Source organism: Balaenoptera ricei, chromosome 11 (genome assembly GCF_028023285.1).
Source record: "Balaenoptera ricei isolate mBalRic1 chromosome 11, mBalRic1.hap2, whole genome shotgun sequence".
Taxonomy (NCBI): Eukaryota; Metazoa; Chordata; class Mammalia; order Artiodactyla; family Balaenopteridae; genus Balaenoptera; species Balaenoptera ricei.
The window spans coordinates 81,590,659-81,614,172 of NC_082649.1; the positions used below are offsets into that span (position 1 = coordinate 81,590,659).

At 39.3% G+C, this 23,514-nt stretch overlaps 1 protein-coding gene across 3 annotated transcripts in view; it reads right to left on the reverse strand.

The window, feature by feature from the left end:
* The window catches only part of ADAMTS9 (ADAM metallopeptidase with thrombospondin type 1 motif 9), a 170,737-nt gene that overhangs the window by 124,841 nt on the left and 22,382 nt on the right, over positions 1-23,514 (reverse strand). For 2 of the 3 annotated variants that reach the window (XM_059940129.1, XM_059940131.1), the window contains 8 exons: positions 17,071-17,360; positions 14,713-14,796; positions 14,497-14,612; positions 13,455-13,495; positions 13,232-13,337; positions 7,984-8,130; positions 6,597-6,738; positions 4,198-4,302 (listed from right to left, as the gene is read on the reverse strand). In XM_059940129.1, coding sequence (XP_059796112.1) covers positions 4,198-4,302; positions 6,597-6,738; positions 7,984-8,130; positions 13,232-13,337; positions 13,455-13,495; positions 14,497-14,612; positions 14,713-14,796; positions 17,071-17,360 — 1,031 coding nt within the window. The remainder of the gene's footprint in view (positions 1-4,197; positions 4,303-6,596; positions 6,739-7,983; positions 8,131-13,231; positions 13,338-13,454; positions 13,496-14,496; positions 14,613-14,712; positions 14,797-17,070; positions 17,361-23,514) is intronic. The other variant, XM_059940130.1, reaches the window with a different exon arrangement.

Here is a 23,514-nt window from a genome sequence, read left to right on the forward strand (position 1 = left end):
AAAGTTGTTTTGAGTATAACATGAGACAATGTATGGAAAGCACCTAGTACACAGCTGAGCACATAGGAGACCCAACTTGAATAAGGTTTGTAATAATAAAAGCAAATATTTACATAGCACTTAACATTTGCCAGGCATTGTTCTAAGCGCTGTGTATGTATTAACTTACTTAATCCTCACAGCATACTATGAAATAGGTACTATTATTACCCCGATTTCTACAGAAAAGAAAATGGAGGCACAGGGAGGCTGATGTCAAACATCTGGTAAGGGGCTGAGCTGATACTGAAACACATAGACAATCTGGCTCCAGAGTGCATACTCTTAGCTGTGACACATGCTGTCTCTCAACTGTGAGCAAATGGGAACAACTGTTGACATCTAAATAAAGACTGAAATTTAAAAGCAAGATTAATGAGATGGTCAGGTGAGGCTGACACTCCAATGTGTCTAACCAATATCTATTCTCTCCTTCATCCTTATTAATAGAATCTATATTTCCCTGGATTCTTGTATAGATAGGAATGGTCAAAGAGATGTCAGCAGAATTCACTGGGTCAGATTCCTGGGAAGGTCCTTTTGCCCCTTTGTTCCTTGCCCTTTGGCTTCATTCTGCCCGGGACTCAGAGTTGATGGCTGGAGCTATAGCAGCTATTTTGTGACTCTGAGGATGATGGCCATTTGCATATGATAGTAGAGCAGAAAGAAATTAGGAGCCTGGGTCTCTCATGATTTTGTAGACCTACCATAATAGCTCCATGACCTGCCTACCTCTGACTAGTTTTTTGTGTGTGTGTCAGAAAAAGAGCCAGTTTGCTTACACTACTATAATTTGGTCTGACCTGAACAAAATTCCTAACTAATATACAATTGAGGTCACAGCTGATGCCCAAATTCAGCCATCAAATCTTGACGCTAGGTACACATTTTATAAATTCTACACACTAGGGAGAACATTCCTATGACTAGTCATGGACTTTCATAATGAGAATTTGTCTGTAAATACATTTTTTCCTCATGTCACTTCAGTCTTCAATCTATTGGCCGCTCTATTCTATAGACTCTACCTCCATACAAGAATAATCTTCAAAGAGACCATAATTCTCATTAAGCATTACCATAAACCAGAGCAGAATAAGGGCATAGGTTAAGCAGAGTGTTGCCATTCAGCACTGGATTCAAATGTCCTCATAGGGTCCCTTTTTTAAAAGAAAACCTAATTAAAAATTCATCTGCAAATTAAACATTTCTTACTGATATGACCACTGGCAGGGGTTCACAGGGGAGGGAGAACCTCAGAGGAAGAGGGGAAGAACCTGAGGCGACAGAGGCTGGAAATGGGGACTGTTTGGCGAGTATGTATCAAGATAATCTATTTTAGCAGGAATTGAACAAACAATAATTATATACTGGAAAAGCCATTACATCATAACAAAGCATTAGCGGCTACTGGAGCCAGAGCCGAAATATAGTCAGCCTTTCCTAAAAGTGTTCAGAACCACTTAAATGATATTTTACATAAATGCTCTTTTTGAGATTGGAAGAACGACTTGGAGGTCAGTTTTGTCCCAAGGAGGCTTAAAACATAAGAGTTTCAAATCTCAGATTTACAAACAGGGTTAAAATGAAAATGTTAATGGACTTAAGAAGAGAATGGAGAAAATAAAAGGACATGAGAGAGTCATTCATCAAAATAACATTGTGTCAGCAACCCAAGACAGATTACTGCTGAGGGAGCAGGGCAGAGAGAAGAGAAAGAAAAAAAAAGAATTAACCCAGCAGCAAAGGGATACAGAATTTGCTAGAGAAAAGGATAAGGTTTTACTGCCAATTCTATGAAAACAAAAGCGAAATGGAAAAACACAAAGAACGTCTATGCCAACATATTCACCATCTTATTTGTAAAATGCATAAATGTTCTTCTGGGGAATAAACAAATGAACATCCACATCTTTAATATAAGTTGCTAGACTTAGCCGCTTTTCTAAAACAAACTAAAAATGTACCTATCATGTTTTCCACATAGCTGCTTCTCTGAAGGTGTTCTGAATCTGCCTTTTGGAATGCCTTGATGTCTCTTGCTTTTGCTGAACAAAAGCATACAAGGGAAATGTTTTCTGAAAGATCTCCCCAATTTCCCCATTTGTCAGGTATAAGATTACCGTGCAATCTCTTATTTTCTGTTTCTGTTACAAAAACAGAAGATTAGAAAAAGACACAACAGACATCTTCCCAGGTTCTGTGCTCCACAATTGACTGGGATACCATAGTACTACATGGAGCGTGGTAGCCTATACATGACGATTTTACTAAATACAATTCATTTCATCATACAATTGAAAGCTCTACTTTGTTATGGTTTTTCCAGCAGTAACATGTGTCAGAAATAGACATAGCAGGTGGGTGCATCAGATTGACTAAGAACCATGACATAATACCAGTGATTTTTTTGAGCTCAGACAGACTCCATTTTAATATATAGTTGGCTGGCTCCAACTCAAGCCAGCTAGCCAAGTTGTCAACTAGATACCATGTCTATTGTCATCTCCCACCAACTGAGAGCAGCTATGGGGGTCACTGTGTTTAGAAGGACTCTGAGGCCATATCTTCATTTAGGAAGAAAGAGTGAATGCTTGATGGCTGCCATGGAAACCTGAGAACCATATCCCCACTCAAACCTATGATCCTCTGGCCATCAGAACTTTGAGTAAAATGTTTTGCAAAATGTGAAAGGTTCACTCTGGCCAAGGAGATATATTTCTTCTTCAGCTGATGAAAGGTGCGGTGCAGAAACTGTTATGCCTATGTCCTTAGGCTGTTTTCTTAGGCGGCTCCTGGAGAAAGCTGTATTCTCAATTGCTAAGGTCCTAGCCATCGAGAAGTGAGACCAGAGCTGATGGAGTAACCAAGCTAAATCAAGTGAAAAATCATCTTCATTATAATTTTATAAAACCACCCTAATAAAATTTAAAAAATAAGAAAACCACTCTGAGAAATGAGTGGATAAGCCACTAGTTCTCCTGTTTGACCATGGAAACTTAAAGAGCTCAGTGAGCTTGAGTTATGGCCACTCCTGTGGACCCTGCAGCCCCTTCAGACAAAGAAAGCAAAGGAGAGAATTGGGAAGGGAGTGGGTAGGGTGTGTGAGGACTCTGCCCTGAATGGGCTGAATGACCTTGGGCAAGTCACTTCTCTTTTCTGTTTGCTATCTATAAAACTGGGGAAGGGATGGTTAAGTTCCTCACCTCTGAGGACCCCATGTTTCCATGGAAACACTCTGGGGGCTACTGATTCCACAAGGTAAAGTAGAAGAACAGAAAATGAGAACAAAATATTAAAAGTGAGTAAAGTGGACAATGAGAGAAGAAAGGAAAAAACTTATGTAAGGATAACATGAGACTCAGATATAGTACAGGGATTACATCATAGGTGAGTGACTGAACACCAGTTTTTGTATGGATTAAAAAATCAGGTTTATATCTAAAAAACTTTTTGTAACCAAATCCATAACACACTACCTTTTTTTTTTTTTTTTTTTTTTTAGATGGACACCAGGTGCAAAAGCTTGCATTAATCATATTCCTAGTTGCTGGGACATTGTTATCATTGGGTTGTACAAGCAGCAGATTTTGTTGGGTTATTAACCAATAAGTAGGAGCCATATAACCAACTCAGAGTGTGGATTTGGATGTATCTCAGGTGACATCACAGTGCCTTAAAGGGGTCAATACAGGCTGGGAAAAGCCTTGTATCCAAGTAGTGAGCACAGTAAGTCTTCCCGTATTTCTGTAATTTTAAGACGTTCCACCAACTTAATAACGGCCTTCCACTGCCACCCCAAAAGAAAGAGGAAGAGAGAGAAAGAGAGAGAGAGAGAGAGAAAAGAAATGTTACCTCACATTAAATGTACCCATAAATTGAAAAGCACATTGGGATTTAAAAAACATTATAATGAGAAAAAATATGTCTTAAAATCGAGGCAATAATGATAGCTATGTCCCTCGTGTCAGTATTATGCTATAAGGTAAGTTTGCACAATTTTCAACAGTAAAGTTGAACCTCCTGCCTCAAAAAAGTATTATGCATGCTGAAACATGCTGCATTAACTTATGTTCTAAACAATGGTGACTGAGCCTACAGCCCAAATCTTGCCCATATCTGCCCCAAAACAGAAGGATGGATCAGGGCGTTACTTGCCTTTCCAGGCTCACACTCGGTCCCATCAGCCCAGGGCGTGTGCTGAGTCCGGCAGCCTTTGTGCGCTCCATCCACGTTATTGCACCAGAGCCGTCTACACTGCATCTGCGCAATTCAGTTGAATGACAATTCAGTGACAATGTGATTAGAGGCTATCAAGCAAGGCAATGGCTGCTTTCAACTAATGTTTTGCCAATGATGTAGAGCGTAGGTTAGAAAGGGATTTTTTTTCTTGGTATGATAAATGATAAAATATTCCAACGGATACAGAGAGCAGCCCAGGAGACACATTTCTATGCCTGGGAGGACTTGCGGGGGTGTCAAAGGGGAACTACTGTGCAACAGAAACATACAAGATGTCATCTGGTCCTAGTAACATCTCCCCATATTACAGATAAGGAAACTGAGGCTGGCAAAGAGTCAAGTATCACACTGGAAATATGTGATGTGAGTTTAGGTTTGCAATGAGCTGGGATTGGAGAGTGGGTTTTGAGTTACGTTGTGATTAGAGTTAACGTTTGGATTGATGCTAAAACTGGTGTTTTTTCCTACTAAGCCATATATTACCATGATCATATTATGACTCTCTTCTAGGGCTTTCAGGGGTTGTCAGAGGAAAGAAGGGACAGAATATCATGAAGTATTTCAGATATACAAAAAGTATGAACAATAACATAATGGATACCCATGTGTACAACGCCCAAACAAAGAGAGAGGACTTGACTTCACAGGCCCAGCTGCATGCCATGCACACTCATTCTCAACCCCAACCCCTTCCCCTTCTGCCCACAGGTAACCACTGTCCTAATGATGCTCACCATTCCATCATTCCCGTTGCTTTTACTACAAATGTATAAATATCTATCAATAATACACAGCATTGGGGCTTCCCTGGTGGCGCAGTGGTGGAGAGTCTGCCTGCCAATGCAGGGGACACGGGTTCGAGCCCTGGTCTGGGAGGATCCCACGTGCCGCGGAGCAACTGGGCCCGTGAGCCACAATTACTGAGCCTGCGCGTCTGGAGCCTGTGCTCCGCAACGGGAGAGGCCGCGACAGTGAGAGGCCCGCGCACCGCGATGAAGAGTGGCCCCCACTTGCTGCAACTAGAGAAGGCCCTCGCACAGAAATGAAAACCCAACACAGCCATAAAGAAATAAATAAATAATACCCATTTAAAAAAAAAAATAATACACAGCATTTCAGCTTTAAACAAACAATGCTGTCCGATATTTCAGAATATATGGATACATCCTACAACTTCCTGTTTTCCCCCTCTACACACTATGTTTTTTGAGTTATCCAAGGTGACATATTTAGCTCTATTTCAGGCATAGTTTTTAAAGATAATTTTTCCCCTGATGATGAAAATAAACAATATTCAGAGTAGAAAAATTCAGAAGCTACTATTTTTTAACAGAAAAAAAGCTTTAAATGATCCAGTCTTTCCTGAAGCTTTTTTCCCCCTTTTACATTGAGAACATACTCTGTAAAGTAATTGTTTATCCTGTTATTTTAATTTAAAACTACAGCTAGAGCATGTTCCCTTATAGAGTTACTTTTCAATTTTTGTATAATATTTCATTAAATGGAGATACTATAGTTTGCTTCACCTTTCCATTCTTGGGCATGTGCATTACTCCTCATGTTTGCTATCATGAGTAACAGAGAAACGAATATAATCATAGATACATTTTACAGAAAAATTTTTGTTATTTCCATGGAATCACTGTACCTGCCAATTTACCATGCTATCTCTCAACCACTCCCAGCAAAATAAACAAACAAATACCCAAAAGAATAGAATGGGGCATCCCAGAGAAGCACACTTCTGCTGATATGCCTCCTGATAACCACTGGATCAAATCACTGGTCCAAATGTCCATGACACATACATCAAAGCATCACACACTTGCCAGCTGAGCTACCACCAGAAATAGTTTCAAGCCCCAGGTGGTCATAGGACACAGCTTCGACAAGCTAAAACAGGGAAACGGGTCTGTCTCATGAATTACTGAATCTAGAAGAGCGCCTATAATAAAAGTCATCTGGACAAGGCAGTGGGAAGAAAAGGAGACAAGGAGAGAAAAGGGCTGAGCTCTGTCATTACGAGCTCTGTAACCTTGTCCCCTCTGAGTCTTCCTTACCACTTATAAGATGAAAATGGTAATAGCATCTCCCTTTTGGGCTGAGACTGAAATGAAAAAGTGCAGGTAAGGCCCACATGCAACACCGAGCACTATTACTGTTTATCCCCATCATCATTATTACTATTATCATTAATAGTCAATGGACCACTCAATGAGTAGTTTATGTTAAGAGTGAGAATCCAATGGAAAACTATGAATAAAAAAAAGTCCAGAATCCATTTATGGGGGTAGAAATGGCCCCCAGATACTGACCATATATGGGCACACCTGAGAACCTGGTCCAAAAATCAATTCACATTGTTTATTCACGTTGTAAAGGAGGCCTGGCAGTTGGAGAGGCAAAGGATAGGGTCTGGATTCAGGTTCGTTAAGCAGACACTCGCCGTAACCAGTGCTGTGGAAAGCAGAAAAACAAAGATGGTGAGGGCAGTGGATAAGATATGACTGTCAAAGGCTCCAGATGACAGTGAAGGCCATTCTGTCATTTTAATGGTACAGAAGATGGTTCCTTTTTTGTATTTGTGTTATTCATTTCATCCAAACTTGAGTCCAGAAGCTGAAGTTCTATTTTTGGTGCATACTTGTTTGTGGAACCACCGGCTGTGCATACAACATAACCAGAAGGAAATATGTAACTGTTCCAGAATTTACCACCTTTCGGGGCAATTACCTATTTATTTTTTGACGTCTTCTCCAATAGAGTAAAGTGTCTTAGGGGTAAAAATAGTGCCTTTTTCACCCAAGCATGGGGCCCTGTCCATAACAACAAGTGTTTAGTAAATATTTGCTGATTTGCTTAGCGTTACAATAAGAAACACTTTAGATCATCTGGTTAAAAAAACCACACACACTCACACACACACACAAAACCCCCAGCAACCTGCCAGTTCTTCCATGTTTCTGCAAACACCTCTTCTGGAAAATTCACACCCGGTGAGTTCTGATTAACAAAACCCCCTCTTCCCTGTGGCTGGGGAAATATACACCCAGTGACCTTGGGGCAATCACTTAACCTTTTGTACATCTAGGAGAGACGAGCAATAAATCTGTGACACAAGGATATTGTATAATGTAACTGGATCCTTGAGCAGCCTGGTGGGAAGCTTAAAAAAAAAAAAAACAAGAAAAGAGAGGAGAAAGAGTCAAGGAGATAGAGAAAGAGAGAGACAAAGAGAATGTTCTCGATTCAACAATATGGAGGTCTGTGCAATTTTCATCCACCCATGTAACGTTCTTTGGGGGCGTCTCACTTCCCCACCCCTTTCCAACACCAAATTACTAAGTTAGAAGCACATAAATATTTGTGGCCTTCCTTCATCATGCCATCATATGCATGGTCCCTTCCCCAAGACCTGCACAGATTTCACAGCTTTACCAAGAATGAAGCAACACTGACATATTCTCTTTAAGATCCCAACCTTTTTCTTGAGCTCAGTCTGTAATCTTCTAAATTCTGGTGAGGACATGAACTACACAGATGTCAGAGAGTATTTTTCTTTTCCCTCCTCCCAGGAATGTCAACAAAAATAACAACTCAAAAGGAATGCTGGACTCTACATTTTCTTTCCCACAATTAGTTCACTGCATGGAGGCCAGATATTAGCATGAAGGCTGTGCTCAAAGAAAGTTCAACTCTTACTCTAAAAATTCAGTGATGTATTTTCGACTACACTTTGACCACATCCAGGGGTTGGTGTAGAAGTTCAGTGTTGGGGCCATGACATGCTGGGGGCTCTTGACTCCTTCTTCTTTGCACTTATTGTTGTCATCATGAGGCATGTTGAACCTAAGGCCAAGGAGACAATGATATAAAAAAGTCAATAAACACTAAGGGATAGAGCTGTTATAATTGCATTGAGAACGCATCTTAGAGAAAAAATTCAACTGACTACTGCATTATGGATAAGAACCTGAGTCCTGGTGAGCAGAACAAAACTTACTAGAGAATTAAAGGTAGGGAGTAGAGTAAAACATACTTCTGACCCAACTGAATACAAAGTGCCTTTTAAAAAAAAATTTATTTATTTATGGCTGTGTTGGGTCTTCGTTTCCGTGCAAGGGCTTTCTCTAGTTGCGGCAAGTGGGGGCCACTCTTCATCGCGGTGCGCGGGCCTCTCACCATCGCGGCCTCTCTTGTTGCGGAGCACAGGCTCCAGACGCGCAGGCTCAGTAATTGTGGCTCACGGGCCCAGTTGCTCCGCGGCATGTGGGATCTCCCCAGACCAGGGCTCGAACCCGTGTCCCCTGCATTGGCAGGCAGACTCTCAACCACTGCGCCACCAGGGAAGCCCCAAAGTGTCTTTAATGTAAAAAAAAAAACAAAAAACTGAATTGGGCCACTATTTGGTTTAGCTGTACTTTTTGGAATTGCAGAGGCTCTGCATATGCTGTAGTTGGTGCTAGAATACAGTAGTTGGAATTCCTAATAAGCTGTTGAAGGCCAATTTATAGAGTCAAGAACTTGGCAGGTTATGATAACACTGTGCACATAAAGAGTCAGTCAACTGTCAAAACTTGAAGTCAAAAGCTTCCTAATGAGAGGCTCAGGGTGGGGCTTGGCATCTCTTCTTCTTTGAGTCAGGTTGACAGATGCTAAAACACTGCAAGTATACCGTTATAGAGGTATGCAAAGTTCGTGCACAATAAAATCCATTAAGAAAAACTGCAAGCATGGAAACGAGAGGCACGCCAATTTAGTTGGCTTAACTCAGAGATGGCAAATAGTTTCATGCTTCATGCCAATTACAATTGATTGGTACCGGCTTCCTGAAAATCTGGGCACAAAAGTATTCTTAAACTAATCCAGGTTCTGCCTGAGAAAAGGCTGTGATGGAGTGCCAACATCCTCTTGGGTCTGGGAGGGAACTCGGCAGCGGCATTAACACATATTTGCCATTCTTGGCTTAGAGAGAGGAAGTGGGGAAAAAAATGACAAGAAGCATTTCTCAATCCAGAAACATCAGTTCTATGACCCACATGCCTTTCTCAGTAAGATAATTATCCATTGGGTAACAAGCTCACAGGGGCTGTCCTCTGGATGACTATTCCAAATCTCAAAATTGATGTATATGATTAATTTGGCATTTAGGGAGGAATTCCCTTCACTAGTTCACCTTGAGTTACAAAAACAAGGGAGTCAGAAAGAAGTATGTAGACTTGCTTCATATAAAAATAAAAGCTGGAATAAAAGTCTGTGAAGTCCATACCAGTAATTTCTCATGTTTGATTTCCTTTTTCTTTTAAAAATTTGGCCCCCTCAATAATTGCCAGATGGGAAATGTAAGACGGGAAAACTCCAACTGTCTTGGTTGAGCTTAATAGTAATAAATGCTTAAGAGTCTATTTTCTTAAAGGAATGACTGCCCAGGTTTCCAAATCCCAGCTGCAGAGTCAGTGTAATACCTCCATCAGCAAACCTAATACAAGCAAAGTTTTCAAATCTTCCTTGTTTGTTTCTCTCTGGTGCAAAGGAGCTAGTGTTTATTCCCCACCCCACCATGACTTGATAAAATCCAGTTTATTTCACCATGTAAACAGAAAACTTTTTTTTTCATTCAAATTTTAGGCACCTTTGCTCATAGCAGGGGTGGTATAACAACTATTCATTGAGCACTTACTAAAAAATAATTACCAAGACTTTTTTAGCATTCACAATGCTCCAGCTGGTGTGTTAAATGCATTCGATGCTTTATTTCATTTAATTTTATTTAATTTTACTTGATTTCATTTAATTTAAAATTATTTTTTTATTAATTTTATTTGACCCAATGAATAGTGTGCTATTACTATCCACATTTTACAGAAAAGGAAACTGAGTTGTAGAGAGGTGTAACTATCAATATTTGATCAAGGTCACATGGTTACTAAGGGAGCTGGGATTGGAGTCTACTTCGGACGGATTCTAAAACCTCCTGTTTTGGAATACATACAAACTACATTCTCTCCTATGAGGCAAGTTGCAGAAGATTTGTCAGAAACACTGTGTAAGGATTTCTGTATTCAGCAGAGCCTCAATTACCTCCCGAATTCTTCCTGACTCTTAGATTCTGGGTGTCTATGAAGCTGGTACGAGAAGCCAGGAGCTATTTGTGAACATACAATGATGCTCAACAAATATAAGGTTAGTTGCTTTTTCCTCCCAACAGCTCTTGGGTTTTATATTATCAGAGAGTCATGACTGTAACAACTTAACATTTAATTTTGAAAAAGTTCATTAGAAAATCTGCTACAGAGTACGGTAGCAAATTTTTTTAAAAAAGTATTTTTACTTTTCTTAAAATATGAACAAAGCTAACTCAAAGAGACAAGGCGCCAAAAGAAAAATAATTCATTAACAGGCTAGCAATATACTTTCTGTTTAAGCCACAACTCATATCATTCACCAATTATTTCATTTCTTGTTTCCTGACACTTTTGAGATGAGGGGTATATGTATTGTTTACATGTTATAGGAAGGGAAACAGCATATATTTTCCTCAAGTCAAAGGGAATGTTAGAACAATTCCGTCCAGAACTTGGGTATCTGGCTGCCTGCTGACTCTGCCTTAGAACTGGTGCTCCAACATCATATGCTCCTACACCAGCATTCGCTACTACACTTTGGGCAGTTTAACATCTCTAAGTCAAACACAGGGACACAATAATATCTACCTTGTGGGGATTATAAAGATTAAGGGAGATAACGTAAATGAAAGCTCCTAGAACAATGTCAACAACATGGTTTTTGCAGGGGGAGATGTTTGTTAACTGTGAATTGAGACTTCTCTATAGCTTAAAATATTTTGGTTTTGCTACTCAAAATTCCTACTTTCCTTAAAATGTCAATTTTATAAACTGGCTATCTAAAAGGGGTTTATAAACTCTTTTGGGGAAAGGAATTAACAGGAAATTAATTATATTTCTTTAAACAGTATATTCTTGTTAGCCATATTTTGGGGGGAAATGTTAATCTGTTAATCACACAGGGACTTCCCTGGTGGTGCAGAGGTTAAAAATCTGCCTGCCAATGCAGGGGACACAGGCTCGATCCCTGGTGCGGGAAGATCCCAAATGCCGTGGAGCAACTAAGCCTGTGCACCACAACTTCTGAGCCTGTGCTCTACAACCAGCGTGCCACAATTACTGAGCCCACGTGCTGCAACTGCTGAAGCCCGAGCACCTAGAGCCCCTGCTCAGCAACAAGAGAGAAGCCACTGCAGTGAGAAGCCCACGCACCGCAACGAAGAGTAGCCCCTGCTCTCCGCAAGTAGAGAAAGCCCGCGCGCAGCAACGAAGACCCAAAGCAGCCAAAAAAAAAAAAAGAAAAAAAAATCACACAAACTCTTGCCCTTTGAATACATTTCTATCTCTGTAACTTTCCCCATTCCATTCTCTGGGGCAGGAATAGCTGCCCCATTGAAATGCCACCCTATTCCTCACTGTGAAATCTACCCCTCCTATTTATAGGTTTCAAGTAATTTACCAGATTTCATGTAGAACAAACAAATGAAAATTCCCCAAAGATTCTGTTAAAATAAGTTTGGGGAAACTGAGTTAAGCGAAATCAACACTTTAATATAGGACTTGTCAGAGCCTTTACTTCATGCCATTTGGCCTTGGCACTCCAAGCATGGCTAGACTAGGAAAAATTTTTTTAAATCACTGGATTACAAAACTCTTTTTTTCCCCCATGGACCATTCTCTTGGAATCAGTGTTAGAGCCCTGTACTTTGGGAAATGCTGGTGAAATCAGTAGTTTTCAAACCTAGTTCCAAGAAATCCTTGAGTTTCATGAAGGTGTTTCAGAAATCAAAGGACAGAGAGGCAGCTGACTAACTAAGCAGGACTCTGACCTGCCACAAGGGCTTAACCGAAAGTCATGCCTCTTTTATTCTCTAAATATTGGGCATCTGATGATATTTCCTTTGGAGAAAAAAAAAGGGGTGTGCTCTTAAAATATGCTTGAAAATATTTGCATTATATGTGGAATTGGATTAGAGATACCTCTATATATGCATCTTGCTTTACGCCTATTATACTACACTGCACATAAAGTGCCTTAAAAAAACATTTGGTGAATGGAAAAGCTTGCTTAATAGATGATGTTATCTCTAAATAAAGTTAACATCTGACATGCAGATTGATACACAGCTGTATTATACTAAGGACATCTTTTGAGAAAATTATTTCAAAAGGATATAGTATGAGTAATTTAATCATTCTAGAAAGAAAAGAAGGCAGATCAAAAACCAGAATAATTTTGAATAAATTTATACTGTTTTTCCCCATGTTCTAACCAGGCTCTGGCTCTAAAGAACAAAAAGGAAAAGCCAATTTCATAACGACCAGACACTTAGTGAATATAATTAGGAAATAGTTTCTTCTCTGTATCTTTGTTCATTTTTTCCCCTAAAAGAGGGATAGCTCTGTTCCAGAGGCTAATATCTAAAGGACAACCTTAGATACAACTAAAATCAGGAATGATCTGGGTTTGGGAAAATCGTGCGGGCCACAGCAATGTTGGAGGACCCTACTAAACAAAGATGTTGTGTCAGGTAAGTTCTCTGGGCTGATATACCCTCTGCTTTACTGGAGGGGGTAGAAAGGCCCCCTTTTTTCCACTTTGCAGTAGGAAAGGAGCATATTAGACCTTGTCTAGAAAACTTGTACAGTTAAACCAAAGAGGCGCATGAGCTATGGCTGAAGAGGGTGCACTGTATTTATTTAGCTTCCCGAAGTCAAAGTCATTTCTGCCAGCTACATTCCAAGCTTTTCAACCCTGCAAACTCAACTAGGATTCAAGAAGCATCTTACAACACCCTCTAAAGTCAAGTGAATGCTCACTGATGTGAAGGAACAAAAGTTTCAGGTCACTCCAAATTAAATGAAAATATGGAGAAGAAACGTACACATGGCCCAGTTCATGGGCTATTGTAAAAGCTGTACTCAGTCCGCTATCTTCACTGATAGAGCAGCTTCTGTAGGGATCACAAATGGTTCCCAGTTCAGCCAGACCTATTAGAAGGGGAAAAAAAAAACCCACAAGGATTTACTTTAAAAAGCATTTGTGGCTTGGAAGAAAAACATGTCATCAACTGTTATAGCCAGAGAGGATACGCACAGTAGACTCACCTAAAGTATCACATTTGTCATGAGCTCTGCAGATATCCTGTCTGAAAGCAAAGCAGACTTAGGGTCTTGACACCAAAGAGTAAATGTCAATACAAGCAAACACGTTAGAATCTTCCAGGTATTCACAACATCACCACTTTAGGGGGGTGGGTGGGGGGAGGGTATTGGTTTTACAAAAAGCAGACTAACAGAGCCAGGGATCTGCAACTCAAAAAAGTTTAGGAATCACTGGCTTACAGATGAAAAGCTACATTGAGAGGTCTCCTTCTGCCACAGGGGTAGCCAAGGGCTAGTGAAAACCTTTCCGTCCAGGATTTTTCCTCACACTTTGAAGCAAGTGATTCTAGTTTCTGAAGAACATTCTGAGAAGGCTCTAAATGCCTTTCATTTAAGTTGATCTAAGAGCAAGTGTCTGTGACCATATCAAAGGTGACCGATGGGAGACACACTAGGCCAGCAGACCTCTTTGCTGCCCTGCATTTCAAATATTTTAAATATTTTTGAGCTAGAAGCTACCATTTAAAAACTGGGAGATTTCACATTTTCCAAAAAAAGTATCCTTATTTCTGGTTTCTTACAGAATCACAAAAGCTGGCAACATTGGACTTAGATCCTGCATGGTAACGAGCTCAATGGGAATGGCAGCTGCCCGCTCTATACAGGTGTTTACTTTCAGACCTGCCTAACACATATATTGCCTACTTGGCGGCGATGGGTTACTGGTTCTCAACACCGGGGGTTATTCTGCCCTCCTCCACCACACACCCTCAGAGGGCATGTGGCAACATCTGGACAACACTTCTGGCTGTTACAGTTAAGAGGGGGGAGAGTTACCGGCAGGTAGTAGGCAGAGAGCAAGGATGCTGCTAAACATCCTGCAGGGCACAGGGCAGTCCCCGCAGCACAGGATTATCTGATCCAAAATGTCAATAGTGCTGAGGTTGAAGAACCCTGGCCTAGGGGCTGGCCACCAGGAACATATGACCTCATCCCATCAACGTGACCAGAAACTAAAAGACTGGAGGAATAGACATCCATATACCTCGTTACAAGAACTGCTGTATCATGCTGGATTCCACCTGGATGGTTCTTTGAATGCTGCCACTGGCAAAAGTTTTTTAATGTTGTCTGGGCATTAAAAGATATGGAAGGTCCTTCCTAAATACAGAAAAGAAGTATGGTTGGTCCATTGCACCAATACCAATTAGATATGCCATTTCGGATACAGAGAGAAGAAAGAAGAAAAAAACTTTATTACCTGTTCATTATGAATCACAACTAAGTTCACAATTACAATATTAATTAAATTTCCAATACTTGGGTCTTTATAGATAGAGGCTACCTGCAACCGAGATAAATTTTTCAAAGTTAATTGTGAACTCCGTGTAAGCAATAAGCAATTCACTTCTTATGCTGGGCTCCACCTCTTTTTATGGTTCATGCAACATATGCATTTTGGAGTTGTGAATTTTCATTCACTCAACAAACATTTCTTAAAAGTCTCTTTGTAAAATTCATAGATGGCAGCTTTAGACAGTAATGAATGCAAACAAATTTAAACTTCAAGGTGTTTTCCAGGGAAACTGCATTGCCATGTAACTTAGCAGTTCTTTGTGCCAAAACACTGGATGTTAACTTTTGATCAAACTTTTTCATCCCAGTTGAAGCTGGATTGCCTTTTATGGAATCTCACATGGACCACATAGTTGTTAATACTGCTGTTGTACCAACCATTTGTGTTCTCCACAACCTGGTAACCTGTTTTATTTATTTATTTTTTTGGTTTGTTTTCATTATTATTGTTAATTATGAGAGCTAACATCCATTGAATGCTTACTGTGGACTAGATCCTTGCTGAAAACTGCACAGCAACATTCTGGGCTAGGTGTGACTATAATCTTTGCTCAACAAATGAGGAAACTGAGGCTCAGAGAAGTTAAGCAACTTGTCCAAGACTAAACAGCCAGCAGTGAGTAGCAGAGCCAGAATTCTCAGCCAAGGTCAATTTGACACTGAGTCCATGCTTGTCATCAAAATCCTTAACAGTTCTGAATTTATGCGTTAGAAATGGAGTTGAGTCTATGCAAGCCCTGACTAGGTTTTCCTTTCCCTCCTCCAGGACAGGAGAGGGCTGGGGGACAGGAGAGGGCTGGGGCACATGGGACTGAGCTTGAGGAAGGTGGGGTGAGGAAGAGTGGGGAGGGGAGGCAGGTGGGGTAGGGGTTGGGGAACACAGGGGGGATGGTTCACAGCAGTGCAGGGAAACACAAGGAGAACCACAGGCCACAGAGAAGGAAGGAGAAATTCTAAGTCAGTGTTCCAAAATGGCTGCTTTTCATATTCATTGGGGGAATGTAATAAAAGTAGATTCCCATTCAAATAAACTAGAATCAATCTATTAATAGGAATGCTATGCTTAGGCTTAAAATGAATGAAGGCAGAGCACATGGGCTATTATGGAACAATCTCCAGTATTTCAAGAAAATAGCAATATGTAACACCGTGTATGAGAATGCGCCATCTCTGAAAAAAAAAGTGTATCCACACATATTTGCTTAAGAAATGCCCAGAGTTGCCTTGTCCAACATGGTAGCCACGTGTCACGTGGCCACTGAGCACTTGAAATGTGGCTTGTCCGAATTGAGATGTGTTCTGAGTGTGAAACACATACTGGGTTTTAAAGACTTAGTACGGAAAACAGTCTCATTAATAATTTTGTAAATGATAACATTTAGATATAAAACAAAATACATGATTAAAATTAATTTTACCTGTTTCTTCTGTGTGTGTGTGTGGCTAACAGAAAATTTTAAATTACATGTATCTATATTTTAAAAAAATTACGTATGTGGCTTGCATTATATTTCTATTGGGCAGTGCTGGTTAGAAACACGGGCAAATAAACCTGTCACAGTGGTTGCCTCTGGGAAGGGGCCTGGGAGCCTGGGTGGGGAAAGGCACTTCAGCTTTCTCACTAGTCTTTGGATCTGCTTGATTTGTTTTTCAATCATGCAAATTTATTACTTTTTCAATTCAAAATGGGAGTAGAAAAATTCAAAATGGGAGTGAGAGATTCCTAAGACTCACCCCAGAGCTACTTAATTAGAATCCCAGGGAGGGGGATAGAGACGTTTTACAAAGCTCCACCAGGGCTTCTGATTCACAACCAGCATCCAAAAGTCTTACTGGCGACCCACACCTGGCTGTGCAAATTCACCTGTCAAAGGGCACTGGTTTTGGGAAGTGGACAAGCTGAGGGTCACATGCAGTCCCTAAGCCACTTTACTGGCTTTACATGACTATGGGCAATCAACCCAACTCCTCTGAGGCTCAGTTTTCTTAACAACAAAATGAGAATGACAATTTACCTAGCAGAGTTGCCAGGAGGATTAGAAATGATGACTTTTAAGTAAGAAGCACATTGTCTAACACAGAATAAACACTCACTATTGATGCCCATTACTGTCATTGTCTAATCTTATGTTATCTTCAGTCACTTGCCTGAATCGTTGAAATGCCAGCCCCGAATGGTTCTCCAAAGCACTGGGTGGAAACCCATATTCCCCAATGGCACATTTAGGGACATCATAAATCACCTCCTTTTGAATGTACTTACAATTGACATTAAAGTTAAAATATAGTGTTGAAGGTTTGCTCCATGGTATACAACCATTCTGTTGTCTGCCACCACCATCACTTCTACAAACCGTGGATAGGATAAAAAACGCTTTGTTCTCCTGTGGGTCCTCTTTTCCCTTGTGCTGTCCGTCTTGTTCCCATAGGCAGAAAGCGCCCTTTTGGTTAAGCTGCTTTTTAATACTGCCATGTCATCAGCCAGGCTACTCCTCTCTCCCCATTTTCTCGTCCTCGTTTTCCTCTTGTCCTTCCTGTGACTATTTTTGTGTTCTGTAACAAATCAGATGGCATGCATTACATTTTGAGCCACATCTATTTCATATTAAGAATTTAATTTGACACGTCTTAAAATGATGCCTCTGTCGTCAAATTACATACAAAATCAAGTTCTACACGCTGTGGACTCTCCGGGTGAAACTATCTGCCCTCTCATCTAAATGACTAAGGACTTGAAATTAGCTTTTCTGGAAGCTTCCATAAATGCTCACTTAAGGTATTAGAAAATCAGGCCTGAGTTTAGGGGAAACAATTGCTTATTCTTTTCATCCGGTAACAAAAGTCTGGCTGGGGTTTAAGTGGTTTGTATTCATTGTTCTTTGCCATACATGGAGTAAGGGCCAACAGCACAGCTATAGAGCTCTAGAGAATGGAAATGGAAATGCTTCATGTACACCACTTTTCATATTCAATGAGATACAGTATAAAGGGGCCTAAGAGGTGGGCAAGCTAATAGACAGTACAAAGGAACTACAGAAAATGAATGACAAGGCATTATTCTCTTACGGTATTCAATCACTGTAATGCATGAAATGTAAGAATAGAATCAATGCTGTTCAATGCTTCCAAATTTTTAATTAATTTGATTCAGGGCTCAGTTGAGGAAGTAGATTCCACTCAGGGAGTATGAATAGGTAGTTGGGACTGTGATATATAATGCCAGATGAGGTCTCCTCATTTCTGACTCTAGCCAAGGTACCTCTTGGATGCTACACAAGCTTGCAGCTCACAGTGTGGTCCGTGGGCCAGCAGCATTGGCAACTCCTGGAAGCTTGTTAAGAATATAGACTCACCGGCCCCACCCGAGACCTGATACATCAGAATCCACGTTTTAACAAAGATCTCTAAGTGATTCATATTCATGTTAAAGTTCTGACAAGCACTAGTCTCCAACTTGGTTTGAAGCTCGTGTTGCTGGTGAAAATATTCAATTTCAAAGCCATCAACCACACAATAAACAGAATGAGCATAAAAGTGCCTGCTAAAATATGCTTTGAGTAAAGACAGAATTTAATCAGTTATCTTGCCTATCAAATCATAAATGTGTTTCAGAGTTTTAATGCCAAGAGTCTGTAGCCCAAACAGGCAACAGAATTGCACAACTAAGAAATATGCTTTCCTAAGACACAAGAAATAGAATTTATTACACCAGTAATAACAACAACAACAAAGTTATAAACTCTGAGTGGTTTCATATTTGAAGAGCTCAAATATTTATAACCATTATAACCTATTGCTAAAACAATCAATTTAGGCCAGGATGTGTATTTTGCTCAAGGTGAGTGTTTTAGTGGTTGTTAAAATAGTGAAATCAGTCCAAATTGCCAAACAAGTTATATGTGGTACAGCTATAGATAACATGACCAGCCCTAAGCCTGGTACGCAGTAGGATTCAACATTAGACTATTTTTCCTCCAGTCTCTCTTTCAAGAGTATTCATACATGTATACCCATGCCATACAGGTACTTGGGCTGTCATTCCATTTTTAAATCACTAGTGATTACAGAATGGATACTAGACCAGCACCTACTTCATGCCAGATATTGAACTAGGCTCTTTTACATATGTTATCTCATAATTCTTCTCAGGCTGAGAAAATTACCTCTATTTTACAGATGAGGAAAATAAGTCTCAAAGAGATTGAGCAACTTGTCCAATGTCACATACAGGATGTGGTGGTATCAGGAATCAGGCATGGATTTGATCAACACCCTGAACAGTGCTCTTTCTATCAGGCAAAACTGCTCAAGAGCTAAGGACTGAGATGGGCTCATGGTTTGGTTGACAGTTTCTAAACTGAGCCTGAACTGGAAAAAAGACAGTGCCTGGTGGATATTTTCAGAAACACTAGCTTTTAACAACAGGTGTACAGAAGCCACGTTGAAAATTGGATTTTTTTAAATACATTAAAATGTGTTACTTATTTTGTGAAATAATACCCTTCATGTCTTTTGTAAATATTTTAATATAATTTATTATAATCAGTAAAGTTTCAAAGGTTTTAAAGTCTCTGTTGTTTTTCTATTCTCCATTTCATTATTTCTGCTCTAATCTTTATTCTTAGTTTTCTCTTCTTTTTCAAGTGTCTTAAAGTGGAAGGTTACATTATTGACTTGAGATCTTCTTTCTTAATAGAGGCATTTAAGACACAGCTATAAATTTCCCTCTAAGCCATGCTTTAGCTGCAACCCATAACTTTTGACATGTTGTCTCTTCATTTTCATTTATCTCAAAGTATTTTCCAACTTCTCCTTTGGTTATTCAGGAGTGTGCTATTTACTTTCCAAATATATTTGAGTTTCCCATTTCTCTATTATTGATTTCCAATTTCATTTCACTGTAGTCAGAGGAGATACTCTGCAATACTTCTATGCTTTTAAATTTACTGATATTTGTTTTATGGCCTAGCATATGGTTTGGAGAATGTTCCATGTGTTCTTCAGAAGAATTTGTGCTCTGCTGTTGTTAGATAGAGTGTTCTACAGATATCTGTTAGGTATAGTTGGTTTACAATGTTGTTCAAGTTTTCTATTTATTGGTTAATCTTCTGCTTAGCTTTCTACCCACTACTGAAAGTACAGTATTGAAAGTTTCCATTTATTATGGTTGATTTTTTTATTTCTCCCTTCATTTCTGTCCGTTTTTGCCTCACGTATTTTGGTGCTCTGGTATAAGATGCATTATTTGTTTATAACTGCTAAGTATTCCTGTGAAATGACCCTTTTTCACTATAAAACATTTTGATAAACTTTATCAATAAAGTAAAGTAACCCAGTCACAAAAGACCACATATTTTATGATTCCAGTCATATAAAATGTCCAGAATAGGCAAATCTATAAAGACAGAGTAGATTAGTTGCTTAGGGCTGGAGGTGGAGTAGGGACATGGGGGGAGGCATTGATAGCTAATGGGTTCAAGGTTTCTCTTTCAAGTTATAAAAAGGTTCTAATATCGACTGCGATGATGGTTGCACATAGCTGTGAATACACCAAAAAACCACTGGACACTTTAAATGGATGAACAGTATGGCATGTGAATTATATCTTAATAAAGCTGTTAAAAAAAGGAAATACGTCACTTAGTTTGTGAAAAGCAGATAATCTTTACTTATTGTCTTCCATAAATATTTTGACTTATCAGGTTAATTTAGGGAAAAGCATAACCGCAATGAGAAAAACACTGAGGAAACATTATATAGAAGTCACTCTTTGGACCATTCAGGGGAATCATCTCATCAGAGGGGACTTGGGCATGGGAAAACCTGAGGATAAATCAAGGCACTAATTGGAAAAAAGGTACACTTATTTAAGTAGCAAAGTTGAAGAAATTAAGGCATTAATCACTGAAAGAGATTTCTAACAGAGAACAGTGGTAACAGAGAACAACCCATGTAAATTCTAATATACCTGGAAGACATTTCATTCACAGCTAATCTGTGTGTCAAAGAAACAATTCAGTATGCTTTACGTGGTATAAAAATGCAGGAATAAAATTACTTCTTCAGAATCAAAAGCAACATCTTCTAATACATACGTCCCAGTCTTTTAACCATCTGACCTTTTATCCTAATGAGTTAGAATAATATTTATTGACCTAATTAGCCCAACTAATTTCTACCACATTAACCATTTTGGCAAGCAGTTTTGAATTTGGCATTACAAAGAGTAAGAGCTTTAAAGATTCAAATATTCGCTGTGACTACAAATGCAGGAACACTTACTGACCATGGAAAAAACAGACACTATGACTGATATATCTACTCAACTCTCTTGCCTCTGAATAGAAATTGTTAATATCAGAGAACAATTTCTACCAAGGGACACACATTGTTAGGATAAAAAGAAAGTCATTCACATTTCTCTTTAGTGACCTTTTAGCATAATGGAATTGAGACTAGTATTTGAAATGTGAAAGGTCACTTTGCTAATAGTTTTATCAAAATGAGCTACACAACGAAATTTCACCCTTATAGAAAGCACAGTATGAATGGTCTGTGTATTTTTGCTCTTCATTTCACCCACAGAAAGCTTTACGTTTGTTATTACTTTTTAATGAGATATAATTATGTACCATAAAATTCATACTTGCGAAGTATACAATTCAGTGGTTTTTGGTGTATTTATAGAGTTGTGTAATCATTTCTATTATCTAACTTTAGGATATTTTTATTGCCCCCAAAAGACACCCTGTACCCATCAGCCATCCCTCCCCATTCCCCCTTTATCCCCCGTCTTTCAGTAGGTGAGTCTCTGGCAATCACTAACCTATGTTTTGTACCTATGGATTCTCATTTCATACAAATGGAGTCATACACTATGTTGCTTTTTGTGTCTGGCTTCTTTCACTTAGCATAATGTTTTCTAGGTCCATCCATGTTGTAGCATGTGTCAGGACTCTATTACTTTTTATTGCCATGTAATATTTTACTCTAGAAATATACCACACTTTGTTTATTCATTCATCAATTGGTGGACATTTGGGTTCAACAACGCAACTGAATAATGTTGCTACAAACACACATGTACAAGTTTTTGTGTGGCCATGTTTACATTGCTCTTAGGTATTGCTGGGTTGTACGGTAAGGCTATGTTTAACATTTTGAGCAACTGCCGGATTGCTTTCCATAGTGGCTGTACCATTTTCATGCCTCTTCTTGAAGTTCAAATACGACATTTAGAAAGGAAATCATTTTTTCATGGTTTTTCTGGAAGGATTCCTCAAAAATTAATCATGTTTACTAAACTAAATAGCTTATGAGCAACCTGGCCTAGTTCAAATCTTAAAGTAGCATGTTGAACCAAAGAAGATATACAGATGGTACACAAGCGTATGAAAATTTGCATCATGTCATATATCAAGAAAATAAAGATAAAACAGCCATGATATACCAAAATCCAGAATGCTAACAACAACGAATGCTGATGAGGATTTGGAGCAACAGGAACTCTCATTCATTGCTGGTGGGAATGCAAAACAGTACAAGTCACTTTGGAAGACAGTTTGGATGTTTCTTACAAAACTAAACATACTCTTAATATACGATCCAGCAATCGTGCTCCTTGGTATTCACCCAAAGGAGCTAAAAATTTATATCTACTCAAAAAACTGTACATGGGGTGTTTATGGCAGCTTTATTCATAATTGCTAAAACTTGGAAGCAACCAGTATGTCCTTCAGTAGGTGAGTGGGTAAATAAACTGTGGTATATCTAGACAGTGGAATATTATTCAGCGCTAAAAAGAAACGAGCTATTAAGCCATGAAAAGACTTGGAGGAATCTTAAATGCATATTACTAAATGAAAGAAGTCAATCTGAAAAGGCTACATACTGTATGATTCCAATTATATGACATTCTGGAAAAGGCAAAACTATGGAGAGAGTAAAAGATCAGTGGTTGCCAGGGGTTGGGGCAACAGAGGAATGTATAGGTAGAGCACTCAGAGGATTTTTAGGGCAGTGAAAATACTGTGTATGATACCATAATGATGGATACCTGTCATTATGTATGCGTCCATATCCACAGAATGTACAACACCTAGAGGGAACTGTAATGTAAACTATGGACTCTGAGCGATAAAGATGCATCAATGTAGGCTCATCATTTGTAATAAATGTATCCCCTGATGAGGGATGTTGATTGTGGGGAGGCTCTGCATGTGTGGCGGCAGGGGATATATGGGAAATCTCTGTACCTTCCTCTCAAGTTTTCTGTGAACGTAAAACTGCTCTAAAAAATACCAGACAATTAAAAAAAGTAGCATGTGATATCTCCAAGAATCAAACGCACATTTGTATTCAGAGAAAAGTAAAATATTTTGCCACTGGAACCCTCACACGTGCATGTAAACAAATTTCGGCATGTTAAAAAGCTCTAACTTGCAGTTGTGTGCTTTCTAATGCCAAGTCAAAGGCACTATAGTTATAATGCTTTATTCCAAGAACACGACTTAATGTTGACTTTTATAATTGTTTTGGCCTTGAGAACTATGAAGGGGAACGGTGATGCTTACAATACTACTAACAGCCACTGTTCTAAGATACTGTGCTCTGAAGAAAGCAAGCTTCAAGGTCTATGTGACCTTGGGCAAATAACTGACTTTTTCTCACCCTCATTTCTTCCACTTGTAAAGCTGAGGGCTTCCCT